The sequence below is a fragment of the Trachemys scripta genome, chromosome 11, assembly GCF_013100865.1.
Source record: "Trachemys scripta elegans isolate TJP31775 chromosome 11, CAS_Tse_1.0, whole genome shotgun sequence".
In the NCBI taxonomy this organism is placed as follows: domain Eukaryota; kingdom Metazoa; phylum Chordata; order Testudines; family Emydidae; genus Trachemys; species Trachemys scripta.
The window spans coordinates 42,377,373-42,402,245 of NC_048308.1; the positions used below are offsets into that span (position 1 = coordinate 42,377,373).

At 38.7% G+C, this 24,873-nt stretch overlaps 1 protein-coding gene across 1 annotated transcript in view; it reads right to left on the reverse strand.

Annotated features, from left to right (window-relative positions):
- TTN (titin) overlaps positions 1-24,873 on the reverse strand; it is a 297,668-nt gene that overhangs the window by 68,757 nt on the left and 204,038 nt on the right. Inside the window, exons 176-214 of the mRNA XM_034786056.1 lie at positions 24,236-24,505; positions 23,672-23,974; positions 23,253-23,555; positions 22,639-22,826; positions 21,256-21,370; positions 20,383-20,667; positions 19,919-20,070; positions 19,633-19,780; positions 19,338-19,515; positions 19,114-19,235; positions 18,728-19,015; positions 18,338-18,634; positions 18,044-18,230; positions 15,419-15,534; positions 15,024-15,323; positions 14,471-14,770; positions 12,453-12,558; positions 12,079-12,275; positions 11,670-11,975; positions 11,294-11,572; positions 10,142-10,441; positions 9,739-10,041; positions 9,252-9,626; positions 8,858-9,160; positions 7,699-7,998; positions 7,311-7,607; positions 6,918-7,202; positions 6,529-6,822; positions 5,698-5,997; positions 5,282-5,590; positions 4,999-5,189; positions 3,110-3,539; positions 2,208-2,516; positions 1,635-1,783; positions 1,513-1,545; positions 1,293-1,422; positions 898-1,197; positions 492-809; positions 83-379 (exon numbers count right to left, since the gene is read on the reverse strand). Of these exons, the coding sequence (XP_034641947.1) occupies positions 83-379; positions 492-809; positions 898-1,197; positions 1,293-1,422; positions 1,513-1,545; positions 1,635-1,783; positions 2,208-2,516; positions 3,110-3,539; positions 4,999-5,189; positions 5,282-5,590; positions 5,698-5,997; positions 6,529-6,822; positions 6,918-7,202; positions 7,311-7,607; positions 7,699-7,998; positions 8,858-9,160; positions 9,252-9,626; positions 9,739-10,041; positions 10,142-10,441; positions 11,294-11,572; positions 11,670-11,975; positions 12,079-12,275; positions 12,453-12,558; positions 14,471-14,770; positions 15,024-15,323; positions 15,419-15,534; positions 18,044-18,230; positions 18,338-18,634; positions 18,728-19,015; positions 19,114-19,235; positions 19,338-19,515; positions 19,633-19,780; positions 19,919-20,070; positions 20,383-20,667; positions 21,256-21,370; positions 22,639-22,826; positions 23,253-23,555; positions 23,672-23,974; positions 24,236-24,505 (9,663 nt within the window). The remainder of the gene's footprint in view (positions 1-82; positions 380-491; positions 810-897; positions 1,198-1,292; positions 1,423-1,512; positions 1,546-1,634; positions 1,784-2,207; positions 2,517-3,109; positions 3,540-4,998; positions 5,190-5,281; positions 5,591-5,697; positions 5,998-6,528; positions 6,823-6,917; positions 7,203-7,310; positions 7,608-7,698; positions 7,999-8,857; positions 9,161-9,251; positions 9,627-9,738; positions 10,042-10,141; positions 10,442-11,293; positions 11,573-11,669; positions 11,976-12,078; positions 12,276-12,452; positions 12,559-14,470; positions 14,771-15,023; positions 15,324-15,418; positions 15,535-18,043; positions 18,231-18,337; positions 18,635-18,727; positions 19,016-19,113; positions 19,236-19,337; positions 19,516-19,632; positions 19,781-19,918; positions 20,071-20,382; positions 20,668-21,255; positions 21,371-22,638; positions 22,827-23,252; positions 23,556-23,671; positions 23,975-24,235; positions 24,506-24,873) is intronic.

Below are 24,873 nucleotides of genomic sequence, written 5' to 3' on the forward strand. Positions count from 1 at the left end.
GCATTATTAAAATACATTTAAAATAAAGTATCACATTCACAGAATCAACACATGCAATTGTACAAAAGCCCTGGATATTTACCAAGAACATTCAGCCTCATCTCCTTTGAAGCAGTTCCCAGATTATTTATAGCAGTTAAAGTGTACAAGCCTGTATCTCTTCTGCGAGACTGTTGGATCAATAAGGTGCAAGTATCTTCGCTCACAACCTTATTGACATGTTGATCATACAGTACTGGTGTTTTGTCATCAGGTTTCTTTGGAGTAGCTTTAAACCACGTTAATGTGGGGAATGGCACACCCTTTATCTTGGCTACAATGTTAATATCTGTTCCCTCCTCAACCTCCATAAATTCTTTGAGTTCAATTGATGGTGGACCTAGTATGAAACACAAAAAACATAAATTGCCATTAAAAGGGATACAAAAGCAGATATACTTTTAAAATTGTATAATGAAATGTTCTGTTTTCCAGAATTGTTCAGTACTTACATGTTTGGTCTTTGACAACAATTGGGCCAACTGTAGCAGATGGTCTGCTGGGACCTGCTTCATTTACAGCTTTGACTCTGAATTCATATTCTTCACCTTCTTTCAGGTCCTCAACAGTAAACTTTGTTTCCTCTACATCACGTCTATTGCACTGTTTCCAAGACTCTTTCCCTTCCCCAGTACGATCCCAGCGAAGACACTCAATATTATAATGTGTAACAGGGGCACCACCATCATTCTTTGGAGGTTTCCATGTCAAGCTAACAGTGTTTTTAGTTACAAGCCCGATCTTGAGTTTGATAGGTGGATCAGGAGGATCTTTAAAAATCAAATAAAAATTGGAATCAACCGACATTATAGTAGCATTTGGTTATCAAAGGAGATGTTCCACTTTGATTTAACTTACGGATTGGATCCCTGGCTGTGGTCCGTTGGATTGTGTCTGCAGGTGGCCCAATACCAAAACGGTTTTCTGCGCGTACACGGAAGAAATATTGTTGCCCGGCTATGAGATCAGGTACAACGAAGGAAGTGCTTCCACAATCTGGATTAACTTTTGTCCAGGCCTTCCCTTCAACAGTCCTCTTCTCTATAACATAGCCTTTGATTCTGTCTCCACCATCATTGTCTGGCATCTTCCATGAAAGTTTGCAACTACATCTTGTTATATCACTCACTTTCAGGTCTTTTGGTGGCCCTGGCACATCTGTTAGTATAAAAGCACAACAGAAGTAGTTTTAGATAAATACCTAGAAAACATGAAAAATGCTATATGAATACTCCAACATGTATATGACATACCAAGGACGTTAACTCTAACATTTACAGTTTTCTGTCCTGCTTTATTCTTTGCTGTAATACTGTATCTTCCAGAATGGCCTCTGTTACATTCCGGGATAGTAATTACTGAAGTAGTATCGGTTACTTCCAGCTGCAAATAAAAAGAGATATATATTGATTATAAATAATTACAACATGAAGAATTTAGCAATATAGAAACAATTTATTTTTTTTACATTACCTGAGCATCTTCAGGTATATTATTGACTCCATCCTATAAATAAAGAAGAAAAAGTAAACATAACAGAGATTTCTTTCAATAGTTAGCAACAGATTTGGAACGTAATTAGATCTTTTAATAACCTTTATTGCCTTCTTGGCTTCTCCTTCAAATTCCCAAGATGTTTTTGGAACTGGACGCCCCTTTATAATGGCTGGTATTTTAATTGTTGTACCAGAACGAACAGAGAGAAAATCTTGTGCTCCAATATCAATAAAAACTTCTGGTTCCTCTGCAAAAAGATTTACAAATACAATTGTTAGATGAGTTATTGAAATTAAAATTCAGCCACTATGGACTAAAACCTCATGATACATTCCAAAGCATGCACAGTATACATCAGAAGGCCCCCAATGCTCTGTGTGGCACTTGTTGCTGTTACTTTATCATTGGGCACAACGTGCCCTTTATGTCTGGTTGTAACACTTGTCAGATTTCTGGTTGATCATATCCTATTCATGGTTACCAGGTCACTTTCTTAGATTTACAGCTTCTTTGTTGATGTTCTTACATAATTCTGTGTACTGGACTAGGTCTACCATGGTGGGCCCTGCTGTTTGAACTTAGTCTTTACCCCTCTTTGTCTCTAAATGCACATGCACAGCAAAGGGTTAGGATTTATCACTAAATATCTAAATTAATTCCAAGACTCTTACCTAGAATTTCCTTGACAGGTATTTCTGATGTTGGAAGACTTGGTTCAGATTCCCCAGCAGCATTTACTGCTTTCACTCTAAATCTGTACTTTCTAAGTTCTTTCAAGCTGGGTACAACACATTTGCAAGTAGGGAATAGTTTGTCTGGTTCATTCACCTTCTTCCAGTCAGTACTACCTTCTTCTTGCATTTCAACAATATATCCTTTTATAGGACTGCCACCATCTTTTTGTGGAGGTTTCCATTTAAGAGATATAGTGGATTTGGTTCTATCTGTGACCTCTGGGCATGATGGTGCACCAGGTACAACTTGTAAGAAAATGCAAAAAGTTTTGGCTGGGAGTTAGTGTCTTTGTATTTTCAATTTTACATTTTAAAATGCTGTAATGTCAGCAAAAGTAGTATTTTTCTATACATTTGTCAAAAAGAATGGCATTAAAAATTGAGAATACTGCAAATATGTATATTTACTAACATGTTATGTATATGACATATACCATATGTGAAATTGTTATACATGTTTTGTATATTTACAACACATATAACAATTATACATGCACAAAGCAAAAAATATAAACATTATTCTACTGTAATAATATTTAACAACAAAGAAAAATAAATCACTAATTCTGAACTCACTTACACCAGCTTAAATGAGTATTCCATTGAAGTCATTGGAGTTAAACTGATGTAAAAGTATGGCAAGTGAGTTCAAAATTAATTATCTGAACTAAAATAAAAATAATTAATAGTTAATCAGAAAATCATTACACTGACAACAGAATAGCATTACAAACATTTCATCAGTTTAGTCCCATTGAATTCAACATCAATAAGGCTTGCAGAATGTAGTTTTTATGTATTATAACCTTTAAAGCAACTCATAAAAACTGTATACTTACATATAGGATCTGCTGCTAAAGCGGGATCTGATGGTTCACTGGGAGGGCCAATTCCAGCAATATTTACAGCCATGGCTCTAAACTGGTATTCAACGCCTTCAATTAACCGCAAGACATTAAATTCCAGCCCTTTCATTACTGGTTTGGTTACTGGAGCTCTGTTAACACGTGACCAATAGACGCCTCCAACCTCTCTCTTCTCCAACCAATACCCAGTGATTGGGGCTCCACCATTGTCCAAAGGAGGCTCCCAAGTCACCAGCATTGATGACCTAGTGCGATCTAAAACTTTTGGTTTTCCAGGAGGTCCAGGAAGGCCATACGGATCCTTAATGACCACTTTCTCTGAGAGGCACTCATCACTTGTCCCATATTTGTTTACTGCCCTGACTCTAAACTGGTATTCACCATTTGTTGCAAGTTTCCACACCTGAAAAACAAGATTTAAATTAATAAATGACTGTTTCCAAAATAAGCATATGTTAAATTTTCCCTCTTTTGACGCTGTTTAATTAAATTCTTCCTTAGTTATCCCAATGAATGGCTACATGTAGCTCTATATGCTGCACCATAGAGACTCGTATATCATGCACACAGAGCCAAGAGAGAATGAGAATGTCATAATGCTTTTGGTCTTTAGGGTAAGTGCAGATATCAACACCCTTATTTGTCCCTACCATTTGGGCTGTTTGCCCTTTCAGCAAGAAGGCAATATACTGGAGGGAAGCTGGAGGGTAGTGCTACTAAGAGGTACAGCAGCAGGTCAGAACAGCAGGGTAAGCAAAAAACCTAACAAAATTGACCAAAATACCAAGTGGTCACATACTTTTGTCAGTGCCTTAAGTTAGTGAGAATTACTGTGAGATATACCAGTATGATTAAGTTTTAATGGAGGTTGAGAATGAATCCTCACTGAGATGCTTATAAGAATCCAAAAGCAAAACTGGAAAAACAATTAATAAAAAAACCACTGGACTTAAAGTATCTGTATAGTGATTTTTTTCAAAATGACATAACTTGTCAGCTACTGTATCTTTACTGGGTGAAATATTGGAACGGCCTTCCGAGGGAAACGGTGGGGGCGACGGACCTGTCTGGTTTTAAGATTAAGTTAGATAAGTTTATGGAGGGAATGGTTTAATGGTAAAACATAGTAGCCAAGGAAAACCAAGCAATGGTACGTAAATAGCATAATGGCCAACAAGGGTCAGGCTAGAGACTCTTGCCTACATGCTCGGGGTATTACTGATCGCCATATTTGGGGTCGGGAAGGAATTTTCCTCCAGGGTAGATTGGCTGAGCCTCTGGAGGTTTTTCGCCTTCCTCCGCAGCATGGGGCAGGGATCACTAGCAGGAGGGTCTCTGCCGATTGAAGTCACTAAAACACAGGATTGGGGACTTCAATGGCAGAGTCCAGGGAAGGGTCTTGTGGCCTGCAGCATGCAGGGGGTCAGACCAGATGATCATAATGGTCCCTTCTGACCTTAAAGTCTATGAGTCTATGAGTCTATGAAATTGTGATCACCCTTACTCTCTAAATACAAAATTATATTTCTGATATAAATTAACCTAAAAGACACAAAAGGGATATGTCTCCTTAACTCAGATATTAATTTCTTTATAAAATAAATGACATAACTGAAAATATTATTTTCTTTTGAGGATTTAAGGAAAATATAGGTATACACAATGGCAATAGTGATTATCTAGAAATTCTGGTCATGGGCAGTGTACCACCAGCTCAGATAACTATGTGTTCGGTAATTTTTCACTGTATTGATAATTCATTTCATTTTGGTATTGTAAACGTGTTATTTTTATTATTTAAGCATGTTGAATTACATAATAAAGACACTGTAAATTACAAAAAAGTTTTGAGATAACTTTACCCCAAATCGTCTGTCAACCACCGTGCTGGAAACCTCCTCCCATTCAGATTTCTTCCTACTGGCATCACGTTTTTCAATAATGTAATGAGTAATTTCACTGCCACCATTATCAAGGGGGGCATCCCAGGTCAAATAGCATGATTCTACTTTAATGTCAGAAACTGCAAGATTTCTTGGTGGAGAAGGACGATCTAAATAAAAGCAATACAATATAATATTATGTTATGGAAAAGGCAAAAACATATTTGCTTTTGTCATTTCATTAAATAAATCAGATACTTACCATACACTTCAACATAAGCATTGCGATATGCTGTGCCGAGACGATTGGTAGCTGTGACTGTGTAAGTGCCTTTATCGTCCCTAAGTGCAGCAGGCGTACTAAGTTCAGTTTTTGCTTCAGATCTAGATATTTCTTGTTTGGTTATCTTAAGTGCATCTGATGGTTTGTCAATTACAGCTTCATTTTTGGCCCATTCAATCTTTGGCATTGGTAGACCTGTCACATCAGCTGGAATATTAACTGCCTCTCCTGCCCTCACTTTGATAGTATCTCCTCTGACGGCCAGACGTAATGTGACAGTTGGAGGTACTGTAAAACAAAACAAAAATAAAAGAATGAAGGCAGTAACAAAAAGCAAATAAACTAGTTAATAGAGTTTTGAAGGCAGTTGTACATGTTTCTAATAAACGGTGTACCTTCATCGTCTTGTATAACTACGTTAAGTGGTAGTGACGGTTCACTTTCACCAATAGCATTGACTGCTTTGACACGGAATTCATACATATGAAGCTCATCAAGATTTTCTACAAGAAGAGATGTAGTTGGACAGAGTTGCTGGTTAACTCTTTCGAACACATTTGAGTCATGTCTTCTCTTATCAACGATGTATCCTATGACAGGACTGCCACCATCATTACGGGGAGGCTTCCAGTCAAGTGTAATGGTTGACTTTGTCCTCTCTGTGTACATGAACCTCTCAGGTGCTGTTGGAGGACCTATTATCACAAGTAATTCACAATGAAGAATATAAGTCATATATTTAAAGTTTTGTTTCATTTCTTATCCCATTAAATAAAATAGATTTGGTATTTTTAAAGCAGCATCTTTTAGATGCAAGGTATCCAAATTATTATAATGTAATGTGAAGTTTCTCTGATAGCAAAGTGACTATGTAGGCAACAGGGCAACAATTAGTGTCTCAACAATAGTTTAAACACAGTCTTTGACAATGGAAGCTGCCTGATTGAAAGAAGGAGGGACAAAGTGGTTATCTTCTACTCCTTTTCAGAAATGGTCACGGCAATTTTACATAAGTGAGAGATCTAATTTCAACAATTACTCTGCTGAAGGTCTGAAGCCTTAACTCTGTAGCAGAGAAGTATGAACACTAAAAAAAACCCATTAATATGTCTATATACATTGAATATACAGTGTGTCATCTTCTCAGCATTAATGAAATAACTGTGCAGTGATATAGATCTCCCTATATTTAATAATTTACATAAGCATACAAATAGTTATTTTACCTAATGGGTCAACCGCAAGAATTGGTCCTATGTCAACAGGTGGACCACAGCCAAACTTATTCTTGGCAATAACACGAAACATATATTCCTGTCCTTCAATGAGACCTGTAATATCACACTTAGATCTCTCAGTGTCTATACACTGTCTCCAAGTATGCATTTTGGCATCTTTGCGTTCAATAAGAAAGCCGATGATATCACTTCCTCCATCATCTTCAGGATCGGACCAGTTAAGCAGACACATCTTTCTGTTCACAACCACAGGTTTTAGGTCAAGCACTGGCCCAGGAACATCTGAAAAAAAAAACATGTTGCATAAGAAAAAAACAAAGATTTCTTGTATCTAGGTATACTTAACAATTGGTTTCATAGCATGTAATATTTCTTACCAAAAACTTCTACTCTGGTTGCTGCAAATTTGGAACCACACTCATTGGTTGCAGTAATCACATATCTTCCATGGTCTTTTCTCAATGCATTCTGAATAGTTAGCTCAGATTTGGTGCCAACATTTTCAATAACAACCCTCTCTTTGTCTAATTCACCTTCCTCCACAGTCCACACAATTGTAGGTGTAGGGCGCCCAGTTACAGTAGCAGGAATTTTAAGAGTTTTCCCAGCCATTATCTGAATGCCTGCTTTGACAGAAACATCCAATTCAACATGAGGTGGCTCTGCAGAAAAATAGGAATAGTGCATTAGTTTAAGGGAGATAAGAGTCTAACATGCCATACTGGCTACTATATGTTAAATGACATTTGATATTTGCACCACAACAGTACCTTGAGGTTCTGAAACTGTTATAGGTTCAGTTTCACCAGGTGGTCCTTCCCCAGCTGCATTAACAGCGGTAACCCGGAGTTTATAGTCAGCACCTTCTCTAATTTCTTTAACAGTGTATTTTCTAATCTTAATGGATTTCTCTGTGCAGCGTGACCATTCATTTATGCCCACCAGTTGTTTGTAAATGAAATAACCAATGATATCACCACCACCGTTGAATGCTGGAGGTTCCCATTCTAGTTCAATAGCAGTTGAGCTTGTATCAACAACTCTTGGAATTGGTGGACCAGGTGGCACTAAAGAAATAAAAAAGTGTAAATCAAAATTCATGGATACTTAACCTACTCTTGTCAGCCTCCAAGTATTATCTTCTATTAAAATGCTTACATATTGGGTCCTGAGCAGTTTTTGGATCTGAAGGTGGACTAAATTTGCCAGGGCCAGCTGCATTTTCAGCACACACTCTAAAGATATAGGTAAGTCCTTCCAAAAGCCCATCGGCTCTTATTTCTAGGGTGTTTAGGAGGTTTCTGTTGACACGAGCCCAGTGAGTACTATTGATTTCACGTTTTTCAATCCAATAACCCAAGATGGGGCTACCGTTGTCTTTTGGTTCATTCCATTTAACCAACATACTATTACTGGTAACATCCTCCACTTCAGGCTTATCAGGTGCATCCGGTGGACCTAAAAAAATTAAAAAGAAAGAGAAAAATGCAATTTTGGCACCTATGATATCTTATCAAGACCTCAAATTTAATTTTATTTGTGTAGTGAGGCATTATGGCCTAGTGGACTAAGCATGGGGACAGGAGTAAAGAAATGACCTGTTCTAATTGGAGCTTTAGCATTTTCTTACTGTGTGATTTTGGACAAGTCAGTTAAACTTACTGCGGTTTAGTTTACCAATCTGTAAAACAGAGATAATAATGTAGTTCTCCTTCACATAGGCCATGATTAATTTGTTAATATTTTAAAGTGAAAAGTACTATATAAAAGAGTACATTGTAATACATTTGGCCTTTGTCATTATCTTCAAGGTACTCAATGGGTTGGGCCCAGGATATCTAAACACTGGCATAAAGACTGTGGTCAGCAACTCCTCTGGCACAATGGGACTTTCCAATATAAGGATAAAGCTTGTCTGTGCTGGAGACAGAGGCCTCTGAGGGACTCATTTGAGACTTTAGTATGAACCCCTACAGGAACTAAGGACCAATACAAACCTCACGGCCTTCTGCTCCAAGCAGAAGGTGCAATTCTTCAAAATTGTATTTTCTTACATAAACATACAGTAGCATGTACATTAAAAAAACCAAACCCAAAACAACACCCTGCCAAAACAAAACACTATACTGCACATACAATTTCTCCCCTAACAGGGGGACAAAATAAAAAAATGAACCACATGTGACAGATGCTAGTTACATTGCTTAGTGCACTTCTGGAATGAATTCGGATACTAGTGATGCAGAAAGTATAAAAAACCCATATAGAATAGAATTTCTTCAAAAGTATTGTGTTTAAATATCAACATATGACTTACTGAATGGATCTTTGGCTACCAGTGGTTTGGAAGCACATGGTGGTCCAGGTCCTAACCTATTTTCAGCTGTTACACGGAAGAGGTACTCCTTTCCTTCAATCAGTTTTAGCACGTGGTATTTGCAATGCCTGAGTGTTGAAGTGACAGTAACCCAGCCTATTTCAGCTTTTGAGTTGTCTTTCTTTTCCAGGACATAGTTCAGGATTTCACTTCCACCATCATCAAGAGGAGGCTCCCACTTGCAGACAACAGAATGTTTTCTAACATCTTCAAATGTAAAGTTGATAGGAGGTCCAGGCGTATCTATTTTTTAAAACACCAGCAAAAAATTATTAGTATTCTCTGGTGAGCATCTGCTCTGACATTTTAAACAATGAGGTGTTTAAGCACATACCTAATACGTTTACTTCACATGAGGCTTTTGCAACACCATGATCATTTTCAACTCTGATTGTAAATGTGCCATGGTCAATTCTGAGTGAGTCACGAACAGCTAACAAGGACTCTCCAGGTTTGTGGTTGTCAATATTCAAACGTTCTGGCAGTGAAAGATAGAATGGCTCCTCTTCTTCAACTTCACCCTTCCTTCTCCTAGTAAACTTTGTTACTCTCTTTTTTATTTCCTGTGGCCTAATAGTTTCATCATTCCTTAACCATGTAATAGATGGGTACGGTGCTCCGGAAATATGTGCTTCCAGTGCAATTTCATCACCTTGCCTCACCTCAAGGCCAGCCTGCAGATTAGCAACAAGGAAGACTTTTGGAGCCTCTGTAATAATAAGAAATGTATTTTAAGTTGCATTTAGAAATGGGAAGTTTAAAGTAGTATTTTTCAGTAGGTTTAAGAATTGATGGTAGTAAGAAAAATAAGCCAATCCTACCAATGGGATCAACAGCTTTCACTAATGGAGTGATGCGAGAAGGTTCACTGACACCTGCAGCATTCTCTGCACGAGCACGGAACTGGTATTCCTTGCCCTCCTCAAGCCCTTTTACTGTGTAGGTCAAAACAGGTACCAAAAATTCATTGCACCTTTCCCACTTGTCTTGACCCTTAGCAAGCTTTTCTAAGATATAGCCCATAATCTTGCATCCTCCGTCATACAAAGGTGGCTTCCATGTAAGTGTTACTGACTTTGATGTTGGATTATAAATCTCAAGATCAACAGGTGGATCTGGACGCTCTGTAGAATTATAATAAAAATAGAATTTAAACAAATAGAAGATATAGAGAAATTATTTTAAAATCAATCTAGTCGATTATCCATTGATATAAAAACTTACGCTTTGGATCTTCAGCAATGACTGGGTTCCTTAATTCAATGTATTCACCTCCTCCAATTTTATTGACAGCCTTAACACGGAAGTAATATTCACCATTTGGTATAAGATCCTTGACATTCCACGAGAGTTTGTTCTCACCAGACATCACTGGAATATATGTTCTCCGACCAGCTTCTCTACGTTCCAGGACATAATGTAAGATGGGAGTGCCACCATCATACTCTGGAGGTTCCCAGGCTATCTTGCATGAATTTTTAGTCACTTCACTTGCTTTAATGTTTTTACACTGTCCAGGCAGACCTGTTTCAAATAATAATTTTTATATAATTACCCTAACAACAACAAAAAACTAGGAAACTGCTTTAGTACAACTGTGAAATTACATTGTATTTTTTACTTCTGTTTTTCACAAAGCAGACCAAAAGAACAAACATTGGTTGCACAACATAGACATGCATTTACATTTCCTTATGGCAGTAGACATGAAAGATTCATATAACCTGTTGACTTAGTTTGTTTTATTCTTCAGACTAATTTGCTTATTAAGGGATTACAGATCTATTAAAGTGTCAAAATTGACCTTTTTTGGGGATTTTATGCCTAATTAATATTTTAAATATAAATAGTTGGCAATACTGTACAGTTATAGTGCATAATTATATTATTTTAGAATAGGTATAAAGGGTGAAATTCTGTGCTATGCCTCTGACAGACACAGCATGCAACTTGTAGCCCAGGGGAATGGGGGCTATGATGGCTTTAAGTCTCCTTTGTATCCTCCAGCTCCAGGGCTATTCTGGGGAGTGGGAGGCCGCCGGTGCAAGTCAACAGCCTTGGGGGCATGATTAAGTTCTGGCAATCTCAGTGAACTTCCTTATGGGCCAAAGTGCCACCTAGAATCTCTGCAGTGTTGTGTGCTAGGGGCCCCAACATACACTTCCCTCCACCAAATCCTTCCCCTGGGTTGCCTCCTATACCATGGCTCACAACGGGTTCTTGAGATGTAACCTTATATCTGTCTCCTGAGTGCCTGCACCAGGGGAATCCTCCTTGGCCAGATATGGGACTTCCATTGCGATTTTATGCCATCAATGGCCCAAAACGGGTGAGCATCTCACCCAAAGAGTTTATCATCAAAAAAAGTTTAGTTACCTATGACTTTGACGTTGACTGAGCCAGTTGTTGAGCCCAGTTTGTTCTCCAGGGTGATAGTGTAAACACCTGCATCAGCATGAACACTGTTTGTGACTTCAAGCAATGCAGATGTGTAATCGCTCTTCATTGTTGTTCTGTCCCCTGCTTTAACCTCCTTGCCACCTTTATGCCATGCAATGGTTGGTGATGGAACAGCTCGAAAGGGTACAGGGATACTTAACTTCTCTCCTTCAATAACAACAATGTCTTGAGTCTTTAGGTCAATAGTGGGATTGCCTGTAAATGTAACAGTATATTATTAAAAAGTGTCAAAATGCCCAAATCCTTTTGCATTTATAAATTATAATCCTTTTAAAAAGAAATATATTCTTACAATCTGGATCTTTAACAACAACATTTTCTGAGATGTCTGATGGATCACTAGCTCCAATAGCATTGACAGCTCTGACTCTCAGCACATACTCCTTGTCAGGAACAATGCCCTCTTCCACTTTGTATTTCAAGTCTTTTACTGGACGAGAATTGATTCGCATCCATTTTTCTGTTCCTGCTTCACACAGCTCAACATTGTATCCAATAATAGGACTACCACCATTTTTCTCTGGTGGTTTCCATGCAATGGAAATGTGCTTTCTGCTTGCATCTGTCACATGTAAATCGAGAGGAGGTGATGGAGGGCCTGCAAAAATGCAAAAGAATTACAGTACTTTTTGCAATATCAGTCCATCAATATAGTATTTTGATCCCATATTTCATACTTTAATTATTACATTATGACTCACTTGTTGGGTCTTCAATAGCAAGGAGATCAGTTGGTTCACTTGGATGACCACAACCAGCTTCATTTTCTGCACGAACCTGGAACTGTACCTCTGTACCTTCAATAACATCAGTCACTTTGAAATGACAGTCAGGTCCAGCTGTCTTGCCAGCTTTCACCCAGCGTGTGCCTAATTTTTCTTTCTTTTCAATAACATATCTATGCAAATAAGAAAAGATACCATTAGAAGTATGGAATCATAGGACAAGCGCAATTTCATACTAATTGAAAATAGATAAAGAGCTATTAAAACAAAAACAAATAAAAAAGCATATCTGTATATCTACACATAATCAAGCATGCAGCTAGTGCTATACAAATCTGTAATCATCTTACCTTTGAATTGGTCTGCCACCGTCATTCTTAGGTGGTTCCCATTTTAGGTCAACATGTCTCTTTGTCACGTCAACTACTGCAAGAGCATATGGTGGTCCAGGAGTAGCTAAAAACAAAATATCCGTATTAGGAGAAAAGGAGTCCAAAAACTGTGTCTTTGTAGGTTTCAGAGTAGCAGCCGTGTTAGTCTGTATCCGCAAAAAGAACAGGCTTGTCTGGTTATGTGGACTCTCTCCTCAGACCCTACGCTACCAGCACTCCCAGCTATCTTTGAGACACCACTGACTTCCTGAGGAAACTACAATCCATCGGTGATCTTCCAGAAAACACCATCCTGGCCACTATGGACGTAGAAGCCCTCTACACCAATATTCCACACAAAGATGGACTACAAGCTATCAGGAACAGTATCCCCGATAATGTCACAGCTAACCTGGTGGCTGAACTTTGTGACTTTGTCCTCACCCACAACTATTTCACATTTGGGGACAATATATACCTTCAAGTCAGTGGCACTGCTATGGGTACCCGCATGGCCCCACAGTATGCCAACATTTTTATGGCTGACTTAGAACAACGCTTCCTTAGCTCTCGTCCCCTAACACCCCTACTCTACTTGTGGTACATTGATGACATCTTCATCATCTGGACCCATGGAAAAGAAGCCCTTGAGGAATTCCACCATGATTTCAATAATTTCCATCCCACCATCAACCTCAGCCTAGATCAATCCACACAAGCGGTCCACTTCCTGGACACTACTGTGCTAATAAGCGATGGTCACATAAATACCACCCTATACCGGAAACCTATTGACCGCTACACTTACCTACATGCCTCCAGCTTCCATCCAGGACACACCACATGATCCATTGTCTACAGCCAAGCTCTAAGATATAACCGCATTTGCTCCAATCCCTCAGATAGAGACAAGCACCTACAAGATCTCTATCAAGCATTCTTAAAACTACAATACCCACCTGCTGAAGTGAAAAAACAGATTGACAGAGCCAGACGAGTACCCAGAAGTCACCTCCTACAAGACAGGCCCAACAAAGAAAATAACAGCACACCACTAGCTGTCACCTTCAGCCCCCAAATAAAACCTCTCCAGCGCATCATCAGAGATCTACAACTTATCCTGAAAGATGATCCTTTACTCTCACAGATCTTGGGAGACAGACAACCCCCCAACCTAAAGCAAATACTCACCAGCAACCACACATCACTGAACAAAAACACTGACCCAGGAACCTAGCCTTTTAACAAAGCCCGATGCCAACTCTGTCCACATATCTATTCAAGTGACATCATCATAGGGCCTAATCACATCAGCCATACCATCAGGGGCTCGTTCACCTGCACATCTACCAATGTGATATATGCCATCATGTGCCAGCAATGCCCCTCTGCCATGTACATTGGCCAAACCGGACAGTCTCTACGCAAAAGAATTAATGCACACAAATCTGACATCAGGAATTATAATACTCAGAAACCAGTGGGAGAACACTTTAACCTGTCTGGCCATTCAATGACAGACCTGCGGGTGGCTATCTTACAACAGAAAAACTTCAAAAACAGACTCCAACGAGAGACTGCTGAGCTGGAATTGATATGCAAACTAGATACAATCAACTCAGGAATGAATAAGGACTGGGAATGGCTGAGCCATTACAAACATTGAATCTATCTCCCCTTGTAAGTATTCTCACACTTCTTATCAAACTGTCTGTACTGAGCTATCTTGATTATCACTTCAAACGTTTTTTTTTCTCTTACTTAATTGGCCTCTCAGAGTTGGTAAGACAACACCCACCTGTTTATGCTCTCTGTATGTGTGTATATATATCTCCTCAATATATGTTTCACTCTATATGCATCCGAAGAAGTGGGTTATAGCCCACAAAAGCTTATGCTCTAATGAATTTGTTAGTCTCTAAGGTGCCACAAGTACTCCTGTTCTTTTTGTGTCTTTGTATATACTAATGTCTAAACATGCAAATGTGAAAACTTACTGAAGGTGTCTTTAGCAAGAACTGAATCTTCAATTTCACAATAGTCACTCTGCCCAACTGCATTTTCGGCAGCCACACGGAACACATAGAGAGAGCCTTCAGTGAGTGGGGTCACTGTGTATTTGGTGTCCTTTACTGTTGTATCAACTGTTTGCCAGCCTTTCCGTCTCACATCTCTCTTTTCAACAATGTAGTTGGTAATTGGGGAGCCTCCATCTTTTTCTGGTACCGTCCATTTAAGATCTGCAGTGTTCTTAGTAATGTTAATAACCTCAAGCCATCGAGGTGGTGAAGGAGGGTCTGTAAAAATAGTAAAACAAAGGAAAACGGTTTTATCTATTTATCCTATCAGATGCATAAAAGACAGAGAATAACGTGGGGCTTATTAAAAGGTTACATTTTTACAGTGGATGCAGGATAGAGTTCAATATTTTATAAGCTTACAAAAGTTTACTTGTTGGCTAAACATACAGGCACAGTTTAGACTGCTTTAGTTTATATTTTAAAACTGTAAAATATGTATTTTTAATAATATATTTTAAATGCTACTCACGCAGTCTCTCTTTGCATAGCACAGGGTCACTGGGCTCACTAGGTTCACTCTCCCCAGCCTTGTTCACAGCTCTTACACGGAATGAGTATTCTTGTTTCTCCATAAGCCCCTTGAGGAAATGTTCAGTCAAGGGAACGCCCTCAGCCACTCTTACCCACTCATCTGTTCCGGTTTTTAGTAACTCAATGACATAAGACTCAATCTTTGCACCTCCATCATGTTCTGGCTTTGTCCACTGCAGAAATAATGATGTTTTGGCAACATCTTTCACAGTTGGCTTGCCAGGGGGCCATGGAGGATCTAGATACAAATTAAATAATCATTTAGATCTTAGAACAAATTATTTCCTTGGTTTTATGTTAAATTAAATTATGAAAGAAATGTATTCATAATACCAATAGGATCCTTCACTAGGATTGGCTCTGTCTCCTTGCTTGGTTTTCCAGGTCCTGCAAGATTCTCTGCCAAGACACGGAACTTGTACTTCTTCTTGTTGGTAAGACCTTTAACTCTGTTAATTGGGAATAAAGTGTATATTTAGTAATAAAGCCAAACCCACATATTTATGCATGCTTAGAATTGTGTTTTTTAAGTCATTATACTACTACATATGTAAAAAAACCCCAAATTCCTAACTACTGCTAAGTATGTTATATTATATGGTATTGATTAAAGATACTAAATGGTATACTGACAATAGAATCATAGACATGTAGGACTGAAAGGGACCCCGAGAGGCATCAAGTCTAGTCCCCTGTGCTGAGGCAGGACCAAATAAACCTAGACCATCCCTGACAGGTGCTTGTTCAACCTGCTCTTATAAACCTCCAATGAGGGGGATTCCACAACCTCCCTTGGAAGCCTATTCCAGAGTTTAACTACCCTTATAGTTAGAAAGTTTTTCCTAATATCCAACCTAAACCTCCCTTGCTGCAGATTAAGTCCATTATTACTTGCCCTACCTTCAATGGACACAGAGAACAATTGATCCTGGTCATATTTATAGTATCCCTTAACATATTTGAAGACTGTCAGGTTTCCCCCACCCTCCCAGTCTTCTTTTCTCAGGACTAAATATGCCCAGTTTTTTTAACCTTTCCTCATGGGTCAGGTTTTCTAAACCTTTTATCATTTTTGTTGCTCTCCTCTGGACTCTTTCCAATTTGTCTACATCTTTCCTAAAATGTGGCACCCAGAACTGGTCACAGTACTCTGGCTGAGGCCTCACTAGGGCCGAGTAGAGTGGGACAATTACCTCCTGTGTCTTAGATACAACATTCCTTTTAATACCCCCAGAATGATATTAGCCTCTTTCACAGCTGCATCATACTGCTGAGTCATATTCAATTTGTGATCCACTATAATCCCCAGATCCTTTTCAGCAGTGCTATCACCTAGCCAGTTATTCCCCAATTTGTAGTTATGCATTTGATTTTTCCTTCCTAAGTGTGGTACTGTACACTGTCTTTATTAAACTTCATCGTGTTGAATTCAGACCAATTCTCCAATTTGTCAAGTATTTTGAATTCTAATCCTGTCCTTCAAAGTACTTGCAAGCCCCCCAGCTTTGTGTCATCTGCGAATTTTATAAGCATACTTTCCACTCCATTATACAAGTCACTAATGAAAATATTGAATAATACCAGACCCAGGACTGACCCCTGCAGAACCCCACTAGATACACCCTCTCAATTTGACAGTGAACTATTGATAACTACTCTTTGAGTACAGTCTTTAAACCAGTTGTACATCTACCGTATAGTAATTTAATCTAGACCCCATTTCCCTAGTTTGCTTAGGAGAATGTCATGTACGACTATGTCAAAACACTTACTAAAATCAAGATATATTACATCTACTGCTTCACTCCACCCCACTATCTACTAGTCCAGTAACCCTGTCAAAGAAGGAAATTAGGTTGGCTTGGGAGGATTTGTTCTTGCCAAATCCATGCTGGGTATTCCTTATAACCCTATTATTCTCTATGTGTTTACAAATTGATCATTAATAATTTTTTCCAGTATCTTTCCAGGTATCAAAGTTAGGCTGATTAATTTATAATTCCTTGGGTCCTCTTTGTTTCTCTTTTTCAACATAAGTACTATCTTTGCTCTTCTCCAGTCCTCTGGAACCTGCATGAATTTTCAAAGATAATTGGTAACGGTTCTGAGATTGCTTCAGCTAATTCCTTAAGTATCCTAGGATGAATTTTGTCAAGTCCTGCCAACTTGAATACATCCAACTTTGCTAAATATTTTTTAACTTGTTCTTTCCCTATTTTGACTTACATTCTTTCCCCCTTAGTGTTTATTAATTGTATTGGTTATCTGGTCACCTTTAGCCTTTTAAATGAAGACTCAAGCAAAATAGGTATTGAATGCCTCAGCCTTCTTGAGTTAATATCTCTGCTTTCCTGCTAAGTACAGAATCTACACTTTCCTTTGTCTTTCTCTTGCTCCTAATGTATTTAAAGAACTGCTTCTTATTGCCTTTTATGTTCCCTGCTGGGTGTAACTCATTTTGTGCATTAGCTTTTCTAATTTTGTCCCTACATGCTTGTGCTATTCTTCTGTACTCCTCCTTAGCAACAGCAGAATGTCATGCAGAAGACTAATGTTGGAGATCTGCCAGATGTTTTTTGGAACATTAGATTGGAAGAGTGTTAGCTACATACAAGTGTTGACAAAATGCCTCTGTGGCCTAATGCATGGAATGGCAATGGCACCAACTTTGAGAACACTCATTGGCAATCACAGAGAGTGTCCGGGGTTGCAGCAGAGAAAGTTGCTATTCCATTCAGGGGGAAAGGAAAAAGAATATAAGACTCTTAGTCTTCCATAAAGAAATTATTGATTAAAATTAGGTATTGAAAGAGAAAGCATGCCATCTGACATTAGTTTGTTCTACATTTAGACAGCAAAAAAGTACAAGAAAATGATATGATATATGTTGAAAAGGTCAGTGCTACATTTATCTGTATTTATAGCCCCATTTACAAGCTAAATTGATAGTAGTCATACTTGAATGCTGTATCTGTCACTGGTATCTTATTGCATCTTATCCATTTATTGTGATCAGGATCATATCTCTCAACCCAATAACCAGTGATTGGACTGCCACCATCTTCATCTGGTTCAGACCATGTTAAGGTCACAGAATCTTTAGTGACTTCAGAAGGTGTGACACCTGTCGGAGGCCCTGGTGGATCTGTACAAATTCATAAATATAAATTTAAATATACACACACATTTGTATATTTATACATTTTCTGTAAAAGTACACAGTAAACTGATTAATCAAATTAATTAGCATACCAAAGGAATATTTAGCAATGATGGGGCTGTGTTGAACTGGCTCCCCAACACCATACATGTTTTCAGCACTGACTCGGAAGATGTATTCTTTATGAGGGGTTAAGTTCATCGCTTTGAAGTTTGTTCCCTTAATAGTCGATGACAGCTTGTGCCATACTTCACTGTCTGTAGCTCTTCTCTCAACAACATAGTTTGTGATTTTAGATCCACCATCATCTCGAGGGGGATTCCATGTCAGGAAGCAGGATTCATTTGTAATATCCGATATATCAAATGCAGCTGGGGGACCTGGCTTATCTATAGATGGCATAGATGAATATTAATTTCTGATGCTTATATGGTTGGCTACATTTATGTTGATTTAAAATAAATATAATAAATATAATATACCTAAAACGTTAACTTCAACAACGGCAGTAGCACGCCCACTGGAATTGACAGCTTCAATAATATAGGTACCACTGTCACTTCTCTTGCTGTCTGTAATAGTGACTCTGGAATGGTTAGGTTTGGTTTCAACCGTAATTCTATCGTCAGGTTTCAGGATTTTATCAGCCTTGGTCCAAGTAATCCGAGGTTCAGGCCTTCCTTTTATTGTAGCTGGTAGCTCAATTTTAGTTCCAGCTTTTACAGTCAGTCCAGCTAGAAGTTTCACATCTAGGAAAATTTCTGGGGCCTCTGATTTACGAGAAAATTAAAACATCGTTACAAAAACAGTGTTATGAAGAATGTTAGAAAGAATATAATGGATTTAATTTATTCATTTAAATAATTACCCTTTGAATCCACGGCCTGGATCTCATCTGTTGGCTTGCTTGGTTTGCTTGCTCCATGTTTATTCAAAGCCTTAACCCGGTATGAGTACCATTCACCTTCTTTAAGTTTTGGTACTTCCATTCTGTTAATTATAACACAATTCAGATATTTAAAATGGCAAGAATCAAATATTTTATTTAATTAAAATGGCATTCCTTCTGATTTTAGTGCTTAAAATGCTTACTTTGTTTCAGCAACAGGTTCGCCACAGGGCTCCCACTTATCAGTACCACGTTGGCATTTTTCTACCAGATAACCCTTGATGCGTGAACCACCATCATACTTAGGTGGATCCCATGCTAGGAAGATGCTTTTAGATGTTGGATCTCTCCATTTAACATTCTCTGGTGGATCAGGCACCGCTATAAAAATGAGAGATATAGAGGATCTTAGAAACCAATCTGAGACACAGATTTTTTCCAAAAGTTATATAAAAGCAAAAGCAGTAACATAATAGAAACATAAAAATGAATACTTACTTGTTGGTGCTGACATATTTACAGGTTCATCAATATATGCAGGCTCTCCTGGTCCACATTTGTTGCGTGCTGAAACTCTAAACAAATATTCTTTTCCTTGGATGAGGTCAGGTACAGTGAACTCTTGGTCAACAACATAATCCAGAACCTGAGAAAAAGAAATGTTCTAATTTATTTCTAGAATTCCTTCCGAAAGCAGTAAATGACCAAACTTCTGGGGTACAAACAGAAACAATATAGGAAGTGACAACTAACCATAATCACAAAAACAAAACAAAAAACTTACTTTGGTCCATGTTTTCCGGCTTATATCACGTTTTTCAATAAGATAGCCAGTCACTGGACTTCCTCCATCATTTTCTGGAGCATCCCATGTCAATTGCACTGTGTTCCTGCTCATATCTATCACTTTTAGTTCTCTTGGTGCACTTGGGCGAGCTGGAAGTGACATATATTGCATTAATTTGTCTTTTCATCAATAGTTTACCATATTTTCTATTCCATCTATTTATTAAAAGACTTGGGCTACTTAGACACTCTCCCCTAAATTAGGAGATACTGAAAACTGAAAGACCACTGTAAATGGACTTCAGTAAAGTTATTTTTGTTAGAATTATTGTTAAATGTACCTCATTTGCTGAATGTTATATGATTTCTCATAGTATAATGATCTAAAGATTTTTTGCAAGATATTGGTTAGAAGTTCTTGCTATAATTTAAATACCCGAAAGGAGGTTTTTGCCTGCTTACCAATGACATTAACATCAATTTCTCCTGAAATAGATGACACAGGGTTTTCTAATTTCAAGGTATAAATGCCCTTGTCTGGACGTTCACTTGGAGTAATAACAAGTTCTGCAAAGGCTGCAGTAGTCTCTATTTTCACACGGTCACCCTTTTCTAAGATTTTGTCACCAACAGACCACGTTGCAGTTGGCACAGGGTAGCCCGTGATAGGAACACGGATCTTGAGTGGCTCTGGGACAATAACTTCCAGTCCATCTTTAAATGCACTTAAGTCCATTGTCGGTCCAACTGAAAAAGGAGAAAAATTGATTCCAATAAATACTTTCAGACTTTTTGATTTTTATATTGTTGTTAATGATACTGCAATTGGCAGGCTGCTCCTTGACTCCACTTCCACCAGCAGCAGCCAGTTGGGAGCCACCTGGGCCCAGCTGCAGCAGCTCACTCCTGCCCTCTCTCTACCAGTGTGCTCTTTAGAAACCCTTAAGATTGCTAGGTAGCTAAACAATAGCAGGTGGGAAGTTTAACTTCCATTGGTAGTAAATCTTTAAATGTATTTTTAAAAGTTTTGGGCCCCATTCTGTAGGTGATTAGTTAAAAGACCATCCTCCTTCTTCAACATAGCTGCTTATGCTGTTGTTCAATGGGTCTCCCAACAATAGAGCTAGCTCACCTGCAGAGATGGTTGTAGTAAAGAATTTCTCTGGGTCAGAGGCCCTTGCTGTTGGCATTCAGTGTTGGTATAATAGGTCTGATGAAGGCCATGCACAGTAGCATCCTGATTTTAGCACTGACAGCTAGTACTGTCATGATACCCTGAACAGATGCAGCTTTATGTCTTACCTGATTAACTAAACTAAAAAGAAAACTGCTTACCGTAAGTGTCATCTGCAGTCAGTGGCCCAATAGCCTCAGCTGGATCTGAAACACCAGCTGCATTTTCTGCAGAGACTCTGTAGTAGTAACTGGCTCCTGGTTTCAACCCAGTTACCTAAAAAGGAACAAATAAGCAATTGCAAATTAAAAATCATGTTAAATATTGTGAACACTGTGACATTGCACTCCATATGTTTTATGGAAATATGCTAATGAGTGTGAATTAATGTAACTGGAATATGCTTCATTCAAAAGGTCTCTTGTAAGGTATCCTTTCAAAACTTATAATCTACCGAGTGTGTTCATCCTTTTTGTATGTATGTTTCATTCTTGTACTTAAAACTAGAAATATGAAGTATTACTCTGAAGTCCTATTGTAATTATGCAAAGTGTGGGCCATTAATGATGGTTTAGAATCTTGATGGCTCCCATTGACTAAGACAATTGGTTGTAAATGGCTCCGTTTACTTGCAAGCCTTCCTGCATTCCTGTGAGTCAGGCTGGGAAGAATGGAGGCTTGGGGTCTCACAGGACATGTAACCATGTCACCTGGTACTGGAATCCATCTTAAACCTGGTGCTTTTCCATTTAGAAGGAGGGGTGGGGACCCAGAGAGACAAAAGATTCCAGCCTTGTGCCAAAGCTATAAAAGGGGGTGGAACAGAACAAAGCTGCCAGTCATGAGAAATCCCCTAGTTACCACCTGAGCTGGAACTAACAAGGACTGTATCGGGGGAAGGATTGGGACCAGACTAGGAGGGAGTCTAGTCTGTGAAAGAAGCTTATTGGAACATCTCTGAGGGCGAAATTTACCTGTATTCAATTTCTTAATGTATTAGGCTTAGACTTGTGTGTTTTGTTTTATTTTGCTTGGTAACTTACTTTGGTCTATCTGTTATTACTTGAAATCACTTAAATCCTACTTTTTATACTTAACAAAATCATTTTTGTTTATTAATTAACCCAGAGTAAGTGATTAATACCTGTGGGAGCAAACAGCTGTTCATATCTCTCTATCAGTGCAATAGAAGGTGGACAATTTATGAGTTTACCCTGTATAAGCTTTATACAGAGTAAAACAGATTTATTTGGGGTTTGGATCCCATTGGGAGCTGGGTGTCTGGGTGCTGGAGACAGGAGTACTTGCTGAGCTGTTTTCAGTTAAGTCTGCAGCTTTGGGGGGGTGGTTCAGACCCTGGGTCTGTGTTGCAGCAGATTAGTGTATCTGGCTCAACAAGACAGGGTTCTGGAGTCCCAAGCTGGCAAAGAAAACGGGCTCAGAGGTCGTTTCAGCACATCAAGTGGCAGTCCCAAGGGGATCTCTGTGACCAGATCTGTCACAAACACATACTGAATATTTCATTTAAGAATGAATCACCTTACCTTATAAGTAAGATTAGGGACAAGTCTTGGATTACAACGGATCCAGTTGTCTGTTCCCTCTTCACGTCTTTCAATAATATAACCCATTATTGGACTTCCTCCATCTTTCAGAGGAGGCTCCCATGTAAGCTGCACAGATGACTTAGTTTGGTCTGAATGACTGAGGTTAATGGGAGGACTTGGTTTTTCTGAAAAGAATTTGAAGAAATTAGACATTATCAACTGGAAAAGGAGATTTGGTCTTACTATATATAAGTTGAACTATATCATCCATTGATACCTTAAATATTATTTTAAAGCCTTCCCCGTAGTCCTACTATTCATTTTTTTTTAAAAAAAAGAGATTGGTTCCCAATTTCAGAGCTGAATTACTTGGAAGAAGATCTGTCATTGTTATTATTAAGAGTGGCTAATTTACCAAATGATCGCAAAATATTTCTGGTGAATTCAAAGAAGAAAAGTAGGAAGAGCTAACTTGGCTTACACTACTTTCTCTCCTCACATCTCACCCATCTCTACTCCACTCCTGGTCTTTTCTGTACATATGCTGTACGAATGATCACAATTTCCTTATATTATAAAACAATCAACACTGTTAAGACTTTCATACTCACCAATTGGGTCCATAATTTTAACAGCTCGAGTAGCAGCACTTGGTTTGCCAACTCCAATCTGGTTTTGTGCTCTGACTCTGAAGTAGTATTCTTTGTTTTCCACAACATCAGTCATGGTAGCAGCTAATTCATGTGCTGCAGTGGTCATGGCGGGCTCCCACCTTATTGAACCTTTGTCACGCAATTCAACAATGTAGCCAGTAATTGGAGAGCCTCCATCATACTCTGGTGGCTCCCAGGTAAGCGAAGCACCAAATCTGTTCACATCAATAACTTCTACATTCAGAGGAGGACCAGGAACATCTGCATTTTATTTTTTGTGGGAGAGGAGGGGAAAGAACAATAATGCATGTTGGGAGAAAAAATGCAAAAACTAACTAAAAATATTATTTTGAGATTTTTTCAAAATTGTGGCTTACCAAATTTGCTCTTTGCTTCAACAGGTGTGTCAGTTTCCACTGGTTCCCCAGTGCCCACTCTGTTTTTAGCACTCACTCGAAAGAGGTACTCAACTCCTCCTCTCTGAAGTCCAGTAACGGTATATTCACAACTGTCAGCACGGTCAGTGGCCAAAATCCAGGTCTTACGTTTGATATCACGTCTTTCAACGACATAGCCAATGATTTTACTTCCACCATCACTTTCTGGTTCCTCCCAGGCAAGGCTAACTTCACCATCATATGTTTCAGTGACTTCTAAGTTTCTAACTGGACCTGGAACATCTGAAATTTATGTGAAAAGTATTTTTAGTATAGCTCATCTTTGTTTTTACGTTGACCTACAAGCAAAGAGTAAGCTGCTATAGGTTACGAATTGCACTGAGGTAGTTTATTCCTGCTTGAAATGAGGGTAGAACCCCACCATTGCAAATGATGGCATTTTCTTTCTACATGTCCCATAGAGCTAAACTGCTATATTATGGCAATAGCTGTAAACAGAGCAAAATCCAGTGCAGACAAGGCCTTAATAAATGAAGAGCTTACCAATAACATCTACATTGATGTGTGCTTCAGCTTTGCCGTGTTTGTTTTGGAGTATAATTTTGTATCTTCCTTTATCAGATTTCTTTGCTTCCAAAATTTTGAAGGTGGTGCTGTCAACCGTTGTATCAACCGTGTGTGTTGGCAGGCTTTCATCTTCTTTTAACCACTCGGCTTCTGCTTTTGGGTAGGCATCATATGGAACAACCATGGTCAAAGGCTTCCCAACATCAACCACAAGGTTTTGGTCAGCAGTCTTGATTCTTGGGGCAGCTAAAAAAGACCAGTGAGGCAAATGAGTGTTTAATATTTTCAAAACTATTCAATATACTTCTTGCATATTCAATACAGATTCTAACTCAGAAAAAGTAATGGGAGTTGTATATGAATCTGAAACAAATTATTAATGTATTCATGGGGTTGCCCCAAAGGGACGAATTCACGCTGGCCAGTGTACATTGAGCACCTGATCCGGCACTGAAGTCAATGGGAGATTTACCACTGATTTCACTGGGCACAGGACCAAGACCTGGCTGAGTATAAGGGAGAAACTTTCCTGCATATATCTGGCTCACCCAAAACACAAAGAGGTCACTGCAGAGGCCTCCCCAATAACAACCACAGAGGAATATTACAGGAGG